Raw genomic sequence first — 13,648 nt, forward strand, 5'->3', positions numbered from 1 at the left:
CTGTACAAACTCTACTGATCCTCTCTCTACCTTCCCCTCCTCCCTGAGAGGAAGCGTGGCCGAGTGGTTAGGGAGCTGGGCTTGAAATCCGGAAGTCGCAGGTCCAAGTCTCGCTCTGACCACTAAGCTGGAGTTGTTTCTCGGCAGACCCTAGTTCAACTCCTCGGTGATGCTTGTAAATAGCCAGCTGGTCTGCCTCCCGCCAGTTGGAATTTGTAAGCCTGATGTGTTTATTTGAGATATATCTTTGCATGCCTGAGAACTAGCTGGTTGAAGTTAAGTGCATTGACCACTATAAACATTTAACACTTAACTTTTTGTCAACCCCCCTCCTTTCCTGCCGTTAAATGTCCTTCTTCGATGAAGCCTCCCTTAGACAGTGCTGCAGGATTTTCATATTTCAGAATGTTAGTTCTCCTTACTTATTGAAAGAGTTTTCTTATGGGAAATGGTCTTGGGAAATTGATGTTTCATCAGTGTAGACAATATATCCTAGTTAGTAATCATCTTCGTTATTCTCATTACCGGTCTGTTTAATGCAATATTGATATTTTAAGGAGAAAATAGATTTTCATGACTCCTAAGTGGTGTTACGGAGTCAGTGTTGACCTGTTTTCTTGTTTCTCAGGATGCAGGTTATGGAGAAAAGTCTCTTTTCTCCTGTGATGACGACAACGATGACTCTGAAAGTAAAAACATCGACGACGAGGTAATGAGCGAGATCTTAGATTTTGATAAGCCTCGGCAACAAACACATTTATGATAGTTGCATTGGCACACGGCATTGTGAAGGTATATGAGTTATAAACGGTTGTTGTTTTACTAATGCCTGACTTTAAATCAATCGATACATCCATATTTTGCATAGTTCATCGCTTGATGAGCTTGAAAAAACTTAGTCTGCAACAGGTGGTTTAGCGGAGCAAAACGCGATGCGGCATACACGAAGTTTAGTTTTCGCAGCTAATCTCTCGCGTTCTGCACGTGTGTATTGTGTTTCATGCTCTGCACCGCTAAACCGCCAGTTCTGCAGGTTGAAAAGTTCTGCTCTGATTTGTTAAACCAGGTTAAAGAAGCCTTAGCCAATTAATTACAGAGCTTGCTTTAATTAATTACTGTTTGTTTCGTAGGTTCGCACAGCACCATGGAACACCACCAGAGCGTTCATTTCAGCCATGAAAGGAAAATGTCAACTGGCAGTCACAGGCTCGGCGGACCCCACCGGGTGTGGGGAAGGATTTTCCTACGTCAGAGTACCTAACAAGCCCATGGCAAACAAGGTACATTAATGCACATAACTTTGATTTTTCTCACGCGTTTTCGCTCACCCTTGACGCATTGCCAGAGAGTATTAGGTCGGTGTCAGTACTCACTGTGTAAATTTGTTTTTGTTGTTGTTTTTGTTGTTTTGATTAGGATGATTCAAGCACCAGCTCACCGCAGATACGAAAACAGAAGACTGTTACAGGAACAGACGCTGATCTGAGAAGACTGTCCCTTAAGCAAGCGAGACAAGTGTTAAGGAACTTCAGAGTATCAGATGAAGAGGTAATGCTTTCTTGTACAAATACACCATTTCCCTGTCGCTGTTTTGCTTTTCCGCTGGCATCGCACGTTTCTTTTACTACCGTACACTACCGCTTATAAGCCGTCCCGCTCAAAAGCCCCTCCGGTTGTAGGGCCTGTAAAAAAAATAGGTCCATCTACCTGTAAACAAATTACTTCCGATTATAAGCCCGCCTCCATAGTTTAAAATAAAATGAATTCGGTTTATTATTGTCCCTCAAAGCTTACTCAAAAACCAGTATATGAAAAACGTATTTCAATCAACACTGCTGTAGCTCATGTCGAAACAGTTTCTTTTTATTCAACTTATAAGCCCGGGGGTTATAAGCGGCAGTTTACGGTATTTTGCTAACAATTGCTTGCTTGTTTCATTTGTTCGTTTGTTTGTTGGTGTAGATTCGCAAACTTTCAAGATGGGAAGTTATTCATGTTGTTCGCACAATGTCCACAGAGGCGGCCAAGTCTGGAGAAGAAGGTGTGACACCAAGTATAATCTTTGTTTAAAGGAACTAGTCACATTATTGTCACGACATTTTAAAAGTCCCCCTTCAATCCGCGCTAGCGTCACACCGTCACGCTCTGTTTTTTGGTCATTTACTCTCTTACACTTTTTCATAGAATTTTGCTTTGATTTCAATTTGTTTCATTTCTGTCGGCCTAACAACTATTATTTAGCATAATCCTTATGTCAAAGTATTTCATCGATGACAACAGGTATGAGTAAGTTTGCCAGAGGATCAAGATTCACAATTGCTGAGCATCAAGAACGCTACAAAGAAGAATGCCAAAGAATATTTGACTTACAGAACAGGTACATAGTCGTTTGTGCTGCGTAGTGTGGACGGGACTTTAGCTTAGAATCCTTCAAATATATTATATTGCAGACAAATTTTTCAAGAGGTGAAGGTGTCAAAGTATGCCAAATGCCAATAAATTGTTCATGCAGTTGTTAGGGGCGGCTAATAAGTATGGAAAACCAACTTTAAGAAGAAAGTTGTCAAAGAATTAAATTCTTGACTGTAGTGAAAACTGACAACAAATGTATTTCACTGTCAGTTTGAATGTCCCTCCATAGTTTTACAGGCTAACTGTTTCTAACAAGGAATTAAACCCAGGGAGAAATAAAAACTCGTTTTAAGTGCTCTGAAATCCACATCTAGTCTTGTTTTGTTTCGTCTGTAGGGTTCTATCATCAACTGAGGTCCTGTCCACAGATGAGGAGAGCAGCAGTGATGAAGGAAGCGATATCGATGAATTGGGCAAAAACCTGGAAAGCATGTTAGCCAACAAGAAAACCAGCATGCAGGTCAGAGTCTATACTCTCCTTACTACTTCCGTACCTTTTGTGTAAGTCGTCATGAGAGAATTCAGTTTTCGGTCAAGACTTCTGTGCTGAGATGATCAGGGCTATATTCTTATCACCTGCCCATTTTCCTTCGTTTTTAAAAGGTTGAGAAATTTTAGAATTGAATCACTTTAAGTGATGAAGAATAATATTTCGTGATTACTGAGATTTTTTAATGATTGAAACTATCACTTTTGTCCAAACGGACAAATAAGAAACAGCAGTGTTGTTGTTCTAAAACGTCTTCAACAAACAGAACTAAAATCTGTTTTCTTTCCTTTTCATATTGTGTTTAGTTGTGAAGGTTTTTTCGTGATTTCAACGAGGTTTTCTTTTTTTCAGCTCACTCATGAAGAAGAAGAGGCTGAGAGAAGAGAACTTCAGAAATTATTGAGCGATGACAAACCTAGCAAGGAATCTGTAAGTTGAAACAGCCTTGTATAAATGATTTTACATGCAATGCTACTTACTAAGTTCATTAACTTAAGTTTTGTTCGCGCTCAGTCTTTTCGCCGCTGTGAGAGTATGATACTCAACTCATGCCTTTATTACGTTCGTGAATAGAATTACTTTGCCACTGACAACAAAGTAAATATCTTATTTCCATTTTTATCTCAACAGAACGGCAAGAATTCAGGTACGGCATTCGCTACTGTATCAGATGTCTTTTATTTCTGGGGTGGTTTTTACTTACTAGTAACGCCTAGACAAGCAGTGAACAAAATACAAAGATGTTTTCATTTCTTATAGACGATTCGCTGTGAGTGTTTTTTCCCCCCGTTTTTTTGTTTTCATTGATTGCCGTTAAACTATGAAAATCAAAGGGAGGGAGGCATAGTGGCCTCATGTTTAGTGCGCTCGACTCCGGGTCAAGTGGTCCAGGTTTGAGCCCTGGCCGGGAACATTGTGTTGTGTTCTTGGGCAAGACACTTTACTCTCACAGTGGCTCTCTCCACCCAGGTGTATAAGTGGGAACAGGCGAATTTAATGCTGGGGGTAACCCTGCGATGGACCAGCATCCCATCCAGGGGGATTAGAAATATTCCTAGTGGCTTCATGCTACAGAAACCGGGATAAGCTCCAGCCTGATGGGCCACTAAGCTCGTATACAGACTTTACCTACCTACCTCATTCAATATTGCAGGCGAAAAGGGTGGAAAGGAAGGGCTTAAGAAAGATAGCAGAGGAGATGACGATGAAACAGCTTCAGTGACTAGTTATGAATCATCAATGGCAAGTATACAAGGAAAACGCTTAGAATACCGGCCACTGATATCAATAGTTTCAAGTTTGACTTACTTCAATTCAACACCAGTATGTTTGCAACTGAATGAAATAAATCTTCTAAATTAGCCTTAGGTTCAGCTTGCCCTCAAACAAGACTGAATGTCAAATTGAGTTGTAATTTTGGATTTTGCGAGTGGTTTCTTAAACAATAAAATAATTTACAGACCACATTTGAGAGAAACAGCCTCGCTAGAAAAGCCACAGTTAAGGTTTTCATTTTTCCATATACATTTGTCTGTAAAACAGAACCGCAATTTACTGGAAAATTTAGAGACATTTATTTGTATGAAAAATTAAAAGTGCAGTTCCTTGCCTGACAGCAAATCTATATTCAAATTTGACGAAAACACTTTCTGCTGGGTATCTCAGTTTTCCCTGAAACTCATACAATACTCAGAAAGTCTATCACTCTCAACTTATTGGGTATCGAACGTTTTACTTTTCCCACACATTTACTGCAATTTTTGCTCTGTTTGTTCCCCAAGCACGATGGCATCAGAAACCGTGAAAAAGGTCTCTCGTTTTAGTCTGCTCTGATGCTTAAGGGGAGTTTTTTTTTTTTTTTTTTTTTAAAGAGGTGTTGACACCGTTTTCTTTTCTGCCAGGTTGGACGTCGTCTTCGAATAAGAAGAACGTTTAAAACAACCGACGGAAAGGAATTTGTTCGCATTGAAGTCGTTAAAAACCAGGCTGTGATTGATGCTTACCTCAAGTTTAACAAGGACAAGAACGTCAAGTACAGTGTATTTGTGAATTATTTTTATCCGTAGTTTTAATCTTTTAATGAGTTACTCTGTTGAAGCATAGAAAGAGGGGACTGGAGTGGTTGCGAAACTCGGCAAATTCTTTGTTGTATGTTTTTTTTTTTTTTTCTGAGGGCTTTAGTCTCGACCGTGGACAAATCACAGTAGATCTTTATGTGTGTTCGAGCAGGGGGCAAACAGAAAGGTTGCAGTTATATACTTCAACAAAATGAGTGCGCGTATGCGCGCAAAACAAAGGATTGTACATGGTCGTAAACCTTGCAAGAAAAACCTTTTGATCTCTGCTCGCTCCTGTGAAGTTTACTGGGCTTCATGTCCATTTTCCTTTATTAACTATAGTTTTAGTAATACGAACCTTCTCAGCTGAGCGACATGGGAAAAGTCGCTTTCTAGATGCTTGACACTTAACCTTATTGAGTCGCCAGAAATGCAAAGAGTATAATAAAATTGATAGTTTGAACGTGACGGATTCAGTGAAGGGCTTATCCACTGAACAGCAATATTTAGCTCACAGTAAACTCGAATGTAAGCGAATTTAACTTGGTGTTGCTAGCTCTTTAGTCGAGAAATGGCATTTTCTGAAGTAGGGTGGAGAGACTACAATGGGAACATATTTCATAACAAGATACCTTCAAAATGCAATGCGACTCGCAACCTTTGCTGGGTTTTTTTTTGTTTGTTTGTTTCTGTAGAGCCCAGTTTGCAAGCAATGATGAGGTCCACAAAGAGGAAATTCGTAGAGAAAAGAGAAGGTAAAGCTTATGTTGGCATTGGGATAGTAAACTTTGACACAACTGGCCCCTCAGGAATAACCCTGATGCATCACTAAATTCCCAATAGTAACTTTAAAGTAAATGTATGGGAATAGGTAAGGAGAATTAATATTTCGAAGTTAGAATGATTTACAAAATGCTTAAGATTTCTTGAAGCTGATTTGATTTTTGGAGCGGTGTGTTTGAAGCCGGTGCTTTTTGGTTTTATTCATGTTTTTTCAACTTAACGATGGTTTTTTTTGTGTGTGTGGAAACTTTAGGATTCAAGAACAGTTACGAAGGATTAAGCGAAACGAACAAAAGGAGAAATTGCAGCCGGTTAAAAAGAAGAAAGAAAAGCCACCTAATAATGTAAGTGGAACTGTCTGTAGTTAAGGTTGTGCTTAAAAATTACCAAATAAATGTTAGATGGAGTAGTAACCAGAACACGACCGACGTCCGCCATCGGACGAACAAACGGAGATCAATCATTCATTCATTAATAAGTATTTTTCAGTTCTTGTGGACCGTTTTCCATCTTCGCATTTTCTAGTCACATTGACCGACATTTTCAGGTTAGCGTATGGAAAACTGACGTAAAACATCACACCCCGTTTGCCAGCTTATCTAGCCGGTGTCCACTCGCCTGGGACACCTGTAGTTTTTCTAGAGGAGAGTGGGTTACGCATTTTCAGTTTTCCTGTACATAGGGTCTTTTGCCAGGTAACTCCACAATTGGTGGGGCATCTTTACAAAGTTGCCCTTGATGTTGTAAAATACTGTTTCAAAACGCTATAAATCTGATATAGTCTTTGATTATTCACTTCCTCAGTAACACATTTATTTTTCTTTCGTTTAGTTGAAGTGTGGTGCTTGTGGAGCGATAGGACACATGCGAACAAACAAGAACTGTCCGAACTACCAGGAAGCTAACCCTGGCTCTGTGACAGTAGCCATGACTGACGAGCAAGTGGCTGAAGAAGAACTGAACATGCCCCAGGATGATTTGGTGAAAGTAGAAGGAACGAAAATTACTCTTGGAAAAGCATTCCTCGATCAGTAAGTTTACTAAAGAGAGGTCTCAAAGTTCATAATTGGCACGTGACGTACTTGACCCACGTGACATGAGGGGTAAAGGTTATCATGAAACACGTGCAATGCAGCAGGGAAAGTCGCCGTTGGCTAATAACGATTTGGTTTGGCTTGTCGATTGGTTGGTTTTTTGAGAAGAAGGAAAAATCTTTACTGTGATTGGTTAATTTCTTGTCGGGCGAAACCAATCACAGCAAGCAACAAGAAACCTGAGGTAAAGTAAGGTTAAGGTAAAGTCTGCATACAAGCCAAGTGGCCCATCAGGCCGGAGTTTATCTTCGGTTTCTGTAGCATGAAGCGATTAAGAGTATTTCTACTCCCCCTGGATGGGATGCTAGTCCATCGCAGGGTTACCCCCAACATTAAATTCGCCGGTACCCATTTATATACTTGGGTGGAGAGAGGCACTGTGAGAGTAAAGTGTCTTGCCCAAGAACGCAACACAATGTCCCTGGCCAGGGCTCGAACTCGGACCGCTCGATCCGGAGACGAAAACACTAACCCTTAGACAAAGTAGTCATGAGTTATTTAAGAAAACCGTTTTATTCATTGTTGTCATTTTGTGGTGGACGTCACTGACCTTGCTTGTGCTGCTTTCTTTCAGAACAAACGAGCTGAAGCGGAAATCACTTGTTCTGCGATTCCCCAAAGAATCTGGTGAGGAAAAAAAAATAGATCTCTCTGAGCTTCCATCAGCATTGGGTATTTTAGTCTAACAGCGCTGATGTTCTGTTATAATGTTATTTGTTGTAAGCGTGATTTTGCTGAGAAACTCACCAGCAAACATAGAAAGCCGGTGGAAAGTTAGTTTCATAATTTTGTGGAACATTGCTCAATAAATAACAGGAGTCCATTAGGAAGTGAAGACCATGAAGGATGCATGTGGCGAGGACAGAATGACTAATACTGTGGACAGTTGCAGGCTAAATTTTCAACTTTGATTCAGATTTCTTTGCAGGTTTCCAAAAAACGCCATGTTTTCAACGTGGAACTTCATTCAGAAATTATACAGTGTAGCTCTACATAATCTGAATTTAGTTCTTATTCAAAAATACAGTTATGAAACATTTTCTTTAGGTTTTGCGTAAGCATAGCCTGAGATAATACTCCTTTCACCTCAGTTTCAATAACGGATTTATTTAAGTGCAATTTTTTTTCCTGTTCTAGTTCGAAAGAAGAGGCGTTCTGGAGTGATGCACTGTGACTATCTGAAGGTATGATGTTTAAATGTACGGCACATCGAACCAAAAGAACATAAAATTGTCGTCTTTAAACATCACTTTATTAGATGAAATACTTATATCCCTATTATAGTCCTCTTCCTGTATAAACTTTCCACTGAATTGTTCTGTTTCATTGTGTGTTTGTAGAAACCTCGGAAGTCTATCAACCGTCGTAGGGCAAATCCTGAGGTAGGGGAACTTAATGCTTTAATTTTTGCTGTTGTTTAGACTCCTCTCTTGCCATTTACTAACTTGTTGTATTGTTCATTGTTACATCAGGTGGCTCTGCAAGTTGTTTTTGAGGGAATTCTTAACAAAATGAAAGAAGTTGACGAAGTAAGTGAAATCGTCAGTGCACTGTTAGATGTTGATGGTAAACTGCCCTCCTGAGTCGTCCCTTTTCTTTAAAATCTTCCGAAACTGAAGGAGTGCATTAATGCCATGTGTTATTCATGGGTAGAACGATTTTCTGACTAGTATTAAAAAGTAAGTTTACCATAGAACCAATCACGATGGCACAAAAACAAAATCAGAACTCCCTCTTGTTCCATTTGCCACTATTTCCTCGGAGCACAAATAGCTATATTCTTAAATAACTTTCTTCGTATATCTCTGGTACATTTATCACGCGAGACTATGTGTGGAAATTAGCGCCGAGGCTTTTGTAACTTCGTAATATTGTTTTCTGTTCACAGACATGGCCATTCCACCATCCTGTATCAGCAAAAACTGTTCCTGATTATTACAACATTGTTAAAATTCCCATGGATCTACAGACAATGCGAGAGGTGCGACATTTTTTAGCTGCCTATTGAGCCCATGAAATAACTAACATTTTAACATAGAAATCTTAAATAGGCTTTTATAAGTGTTCTGTTCCTTAGTCTCGGTTGAACGCTAGTTTCAGTCCAATACAGATAATACGTTCTCATTTCAGTGTTAAACATGGTCATATTTTACTTTTTGCTATCATTAGAATCTTCGAAAGTGTAAATATCTGTCCAGAGAGGAGTTTCTCGAACACGCTTCCTTGATCGTGTCAAACAGTGTTCTGTATAACGGTAAGTGAGTCTGTACGTTTGCAATGAAACATATCGAGCCGTTTCTTCTCGCTGAAGCCAGCTGCTAATCAAAATTACCACAAAATTATTTTTCTGTCTGTTCATCCAACCTCACAGCGAATCAAACAACCAACGACCACATGCAGGCCACTTTGGCACCCCCGTTTATCTTGACTTTCTCTGTTTCTCACTTGCCCCGCCTATCTTGGCTTACTCTGTTTCTGACTTGCCAGGCTTTACGAAAACCAACACAAAGCTCTCAAAAAGAAATAAAAAATTCAATCAAGAACTTACTTGACGTATTGGATCGTAATTATAGGTCTAGTTTATGGAGAACCCCTTTGCAAAAGGTACTTGTTTCTCCTTTAAATTCCATTGAGATCGCTGAACTTATCATGTTTCCCTTTTAGGTCCTACGCACACTTACACTGGTTCAGCTCAACAAATGTTGGAAGTCTGTAACAAGGCGTTGAACGAGGTCAGTACATCAGATCAGTGACTGTTTCCGTTTACCCAACAGTGTAGGTAGCGTGTCTGGGTTATCAGCACTGTTTCTGACAGACGGTTTGAAAACTAACGATCCTTGTCAACCAGCAATAGTCCTATGTTCAACTCCTCGTGAATGACAACCGGTCGGTCTTGAATCAGCCGGAATGTTTAGCATATTAACGTTCATTTTGAATTGAACGGTGAACGAGATCAGGAATAAAATAGGTATACAGATAGTAAGTGAACAAGTGAAGCTTACATGAGAGAAGTTGACGAGGGACACGTGGAGAATGTAACGAAATCCGGCTGAAGAAAGATGAAAACAAAACAGTCTAAGTTGACTTGCTAAATGACTATTAAAATTGATGCGAAAGACAAATTTCTTTGGGGTTAACACATCCATGATAGCAACGTCCAAGACGATTTATGAGCGGAAAAATCATGTTGATTATAAATACCCTATAAAGATCATAACGAATATCATTTGTATGCAATCTAAAACAGTACTAAACGTTCATTCCTTTAGAAAGAAGATGAAATCATTCAGCTGGAGAAAGAGATAAACCCCATGCTTAGCGACGATCCACAGGTAATTGTCAGCAAATGTGAAGTCCTCCTTAGCCGTGAAAAAGATTGCAGTTTACAGTATTTGGGCGTCACAATTAAATGTTCCTAAATTACATATTGCTGTACTTCACAGATCGCGTTTTCTTTCTTCCTGGAAAATCTCGTCGCACAGTTGAAAGGATTGCAAGAAGTAAGTCGACAAGTTCAAATGTACCTATTACCAAGGAATTTACAAAGGGGGGGATCACCCCCTCGGTACAGACCGATCCACAGACGATCTCGTGCTTCATATCTCTGATCACGAAATAACTATGAGGAACCAAGTCTAACACTGACACTGATTGTGGAACTTGCGGTGAAGTGCGCCTACATAGCACTTTCTTCAATGACATACAGATAAACTGAATAAGGGCAATCGATGCATAAATGAGTAGGCCGCACTTTTCCTTATGCGACGTCGACTGAGAAGCGAAAAAAGAAACTGAAAAAAATCGTCCTGCGAAAATTTCTCGCAGCAATTTTTTGTTTCTCGCCCAACCGGTCAAGAGAACAATTACCAGTTGATCTCCAAGACTGCGGGACCGAGGCCGCAGTTTTTGTTTCGAGGCTGCTTAGCAACTGATCGCTCGGTGACAGCGTGACAGTTGCTAAGCAACTAATCGCGCCATGACAGCGTGAGAGCGTTGGCCGGGAGCACTCGCGAGTCCGCGCCCTACTGTTTGATTGATAGTAAAATCGGAAACTTTATGAGTGCTACAACAAAGTTTCTTAGATATGTAATTTCTTGTTTTTTGTCATTCAGAGTTGGCCTTTCCAGAAGCCTGTGTCGTCTAAGCAGGTGCCTGATTATTACGATGTCGTTAAGACTCCAATCGACCTTCTGACCATCAGACAGGTAAGTCCGCCTCGTAGTGCGGCATTTTTCTAGTTGCCTTTGTATCATGCTCCGACGATCAGTTCACGGGTTTCCCCCGCTTAGGACGGAAGTACAGGGTTTACATACCCTTTATATTAAATACAGCACTTTACTAGTTTTATTTCGCTCAGTATTAATATTTCTGACATAAACTATTTATTTACTGTGTGTTTACTCTCTCCTCTCTTATATAAGTTTTGTTTTTATCCTAAAATAAATGTATCCAATTAAAGGGCTCATAGTTAGTTTACTATATTTTGCCCTTCCCACTTTCCTTTCACCGCACTTTATTTTAACAATACGGTATTCATATCGTCAAGTGGAGAAATGAAAAATACAATACCACACAAACACAAGTTTTCTAATGGAATGTTTGAACTCGGTACCTCCCACTTTCACCTCTGAGCTACCTTCTGTAAAAACATGAACGATCATCGCAGTTATGCACACAACTCAAGCTGTTGTGAAATTAAAGCCTGAAAAAAATTCAGGCCTGAACGGGATTCGAACCCAGGACCTGTGCGATCACGGTGCAGTGCTCTACCAACTGAGCTATAAAGCCAACTGGAAGCTGCTCACTTTGTGAGTTCGTAATATACCCGTAGATGGTGAAGAATACAAGTGAATATATAAAAGATCATATATTAGAACTGGGGAGAAAGATATGAAGATATGATTAATCAATGCAGCTCTATGAGAAAAATTCGGGCCTGAACGGGATTTGAACCCATGACCTCTGCGATACCGGTGCAGTGCTTCACCAGCTGAGCTATCAAGCCAACTGGGAGCTGGTCACTTTGATCAATCATGTCTTAACATCTCAGTTTCCCCACAGTTCAAATATATGATCTTTTATATGCCCACTTCAGAGCTATCTTCTGTTCACTGATGTGCCTCTATTTTTCTTCGCAGCAAGTGCAAGGACACGCTTATCAAAATAGGGACGAGTTTATGGAACACGTGAAAATGATGCACAGAAACAGTGTTATCTATAACGGTACGGCTCAATTACACTCCCATGATCAACATCACAAATCTTCCTACTTGGGAAATAGTTAACAAAATAACGTCAGTTTTTTGATGCGTCTGCCATTTTATTGATCATGAATTTCGTCATAACATTGTCTAAGTAGTCTGCAGATCCACTTTGACTATGTCATGACGAAATTCGTGATCAATAACAGGACAGACGCATGAAAAACTGACGTCAATTTGTTAATTTGCAATAAATTACCGCATTAGTTATAAATTTACGCTGGGTAATAGAACTTATTTTTGTTGTCAGGCGAATCACATGAGTTTTCTAAGATGGCCGAGAAACTGATCCAGTTTTGTGAGGAGGCCCTGAGGGAGGTAAGCAAGGTTATGTGCCGATACACACCTTACACTACACCATAGTGAAGTAACCAGGATGATTTGAACTCATTCCTACAGTAGTCCTCTTTCATCGCTCCATCAGTCCAGCAAATGAAAGTTACGGCGAACGCAAACTAAAACATGGCTTGTAATTGACCAGATAACAGTTCCCTGATCGACAACTTTTTTTTACAAGATATGGTGATAAGCCAAAGGTCAAATTGAAGGGTCAGGATTTTCTGTCGGGGTTGTCCTTCCATTAGTCGCATGAGCTGCTTATTTATAGGCACAGTGGCACAGGATGCTTGCCTCCCAACAGAAACACTGCTGTTCGCGTAATTATGTCGGATAACGTATAGTTGAGGCTTAGGTTTTTCGCACATTGTTTGTCGATCTTCTTTTCACCTGCTCTGTTCTACAGCCAACTAAAAGTATGTAAAACACGAAAAAAATATTCCTTAAATCCTTTTTAATCAAAGCTTTTATTGAGAGCAACAATGACTGCATTCGTTAACTGACATTACTAAGCAATCTCTCCGTTTTGTTCAAATCTCGTTAACCACCTTTATTATCACTATCTTACAGAATGACGAACAGCTATCCAAGTTGGAGAATGAAATTTTACTCACTCCAGGAGACGACACGTCATCATACGCCGCTAGTCAGCCGCCTTCAGTACCAGGACCGGAGTGGTCAATGGAAAACAGCATGGATGACTTCCCAGAAGACTCCATGAAGGATGAGGAGAGCATGATGGACGTGTTAGACGCAGAGGAACTGGACACGACGAGCGAAGATTACAGGGACTTCAGGGCCAGTCTGAGCACTCCTGTCTCAGCACCAGACCAATGTAAGCTATGCTAGTGGTTATTTTTTTCTACTAACCGTATAGATTTAATGCTCATTTTCAATCTAATGTTTTTGCCTGTGTTGTTACGAAGGGTCTCGTGTTATAAACAGGCGGGGGAGATATCCAAGGGTCTTATAAGTGGGATTTCGTGGTTGATATCCTAGAGATGGTAGCGAATTGCGTTGGGGCTAAAATAAAGACCGGCTTCGGACCAGAGAAATAGATCAGACATGTGCACTAAAATATCAAATACATGGCAACTAGGTGACGAGGTAGAAGTGAAATATCATCTGGATATCACCCATTATATTCTTATACATTCGTAAATATTTTATGGTAGTTATATAATCGTAGATAGTTGAGTTTAATATTTATACCCC

At 40.0% G+C, this 13,648-nt stretch overlaps 1 protein-coding gene across 1 annotated transcript in view; it reads left to right on the forward strand.

Moving 5' to 3' along the window:
• The window catches only part of LOC145498308 (transcription initiation factor TFIID subunit 1-like), a 30,809-nt gene that overhangs the window by 15,791 nt on the left and 1,370 nt on the right, over window positions 1-13,648 (forward strand). The window contains 26 exon segments of the mRNA XM_081478216.1: window positions 629-709; window positions 1,131-1,280; window positions 1,417-1,548; window positions 1,963-2,041; window positions 2,281-2,377; window positions 2,749-2,872; window positions 3,254-3,331; window positions 3,533-3,548; window positions 4,056-4,144; window positions 4,804-4,934; window positions 5,655-5,714; window positions 5,996-6,086; window positions 6,574-6,773; window positions 7,411-7,463; window positions 7,974-8,020; window positions 8,177-8,218; window positions 8,309-8,365; window positions 8,725-8,817; window positions 9,006-9,090; window positions 9,501-9,568; window positions 10,106-10,168; window positions 10,280-10,336; window positions 10,949-11,041; window positions 11,975-12,059; window positions 12,348-12,415; window positions 13,004-13,268. Coding sequence (XP_081334342.1) covers window positions 629-709; window positions 1,131-1,280; window positions 1,417-1,548; window positions 1,963-2,041; window positions 2,281-2,377; window positions 2,749-2,872; window positions 3,254-3,331; window positions 3,533-3,548; window positions 4,056-4,144; window positions 4,804-4,934; window positions 5,655-5,714; window positions 5,996-6,086; window positions 6,574-6,773; window positions 7,411-7,463; window positions 7,974-8,020; window positions 8,177-8,218; window positions 8,309-8,365; window positions 8,725-8,817; window positions 9,006-9,090; window positions 9,501-9,568; window positions 10,106-10,168; window positions 10,280-10,336; window positions 10,949-11,041; window positions 11,975-12,059; window positions 12,348-12,415; window positions 13,004-13,268 — 2,404 coding nt within the window.

Source organism: Orbicella franksi, chromosome 9 (genome assembly GCF_964199315.1).
Source record: "Orbicella franksi chromosome 9, jaOrbFran1.1, whole genome shotgun sequence".
Taxonomy (NCBI): domain Eukaryota; kingdom Metazoa; phylum Cnidaria; class Anthozoa; order Scleractinia; family Merulinidae; genus Orbicella; species Orbicella franksi.